This window comes from Malurus melanocephalus, unplaced genomic scaffold (genome assembly GCF_030028575.1).
Source record: "Malurus melanocephalus ecotype Western Australia unplaced genomic scaffold, MMel_1.1 scaffold_319, whole genome shotgun sequence".
Taxonomy (NCBI): Eukaryota; Metazoa; Chordata; class Aves; order Passeriformes; family Maluridae; genus Malurus; species Malurus melanocephalus.
In genome coordinates this window covers 305454-306159 of record NW_026623551.1, presented here as the reverse complement: position 1 = coordinate 306159, position 706 = coordinate 305454, and the positions used below count along the sequence as shown (strand labels likewise).

The 706-nt window shown below is 60.1% G+C and overlaps 1 protein-coding gene across 1 annotated transcript in view; it reads right to left on the bottom strand.

Moving 5' to 3' along the window:
- AUTS2 (activator of transcription and developmental regulator AUTS2) overlaps positions 1-278 on the bottom strand; it is a 72183-nt gene extending 71905 nt beyond the window's left edge. The window contains exon 1 of the mRNA XM_057377613.1: positions 87-278. Coding sequence (XP_057233596.1) covers positions 87-278 — 192 coding nt within the window. The remainder of the gene's footprint in view (positions 1-86) is intronic.
- Between the last annotated feature and the right edge of the window lie 428 nt (positions 279-706).

The following is a 706-nucleotide window of genomic DNA, read 5'->3' as shown; positions in this document are numbered from 1 at the left end:
CGGGGGCGGCCCGGCCCGGGCGGGGGCGGCTCCGCGGGAGGGACCCGCGCTCCCCGTCCGCCAGCGGTCGGCCTGCAGCGGCCTACGGGGATGCGCGGAACCTCCGGCCGCGGCTCCTCAGGGTGGTGCGAGGCACCCGCGGCGGCCGCGGAGCCGGACGGTCCCCCCTGCCCCCGGGATGGCGGCACACGGACACGAGCATCGGTCGCGAAAGCTCCACGAACATCACTTTGTAGAGCTCCGCGGAAGGAAACGCGATCGAAAACATCGTATTGCATTTAGCAATTTTTTTTTGTTTTAACGGAAATTTGATTTTCTTTTCTTTCTTAAAGTGGGAAAGCTCAGCGTCCCCAGCTGCAGGCAGGGTGGCCTGCCGGGGACCCCGGCTGCTCGCTGAGCTGTGGTGCCTCCSTGAGCTCCCCGTGCAGAGACTCCTCGCCTGACTTCTTCCAGCACTGAACATTATTGTCAGCGGGCAGTGGATTTCCCACTCGCTGTAGGTTTTCCTTAAGCGCAGCACACCATTAGTAATGGCCACCGCGGAAAATAAACGCGCAGATACACGATGGCATAAAYGATTATTCACTGAAGCGCAGCACTCGGAGCCAAATGATGTTTCCCGGGAAGATGAGAGGCAGTTATGCACATTGGCACGGTAGCCCCATACGGTGAGATGTTTCCTGGGAAAGGGATAGGTGCTAAGAGA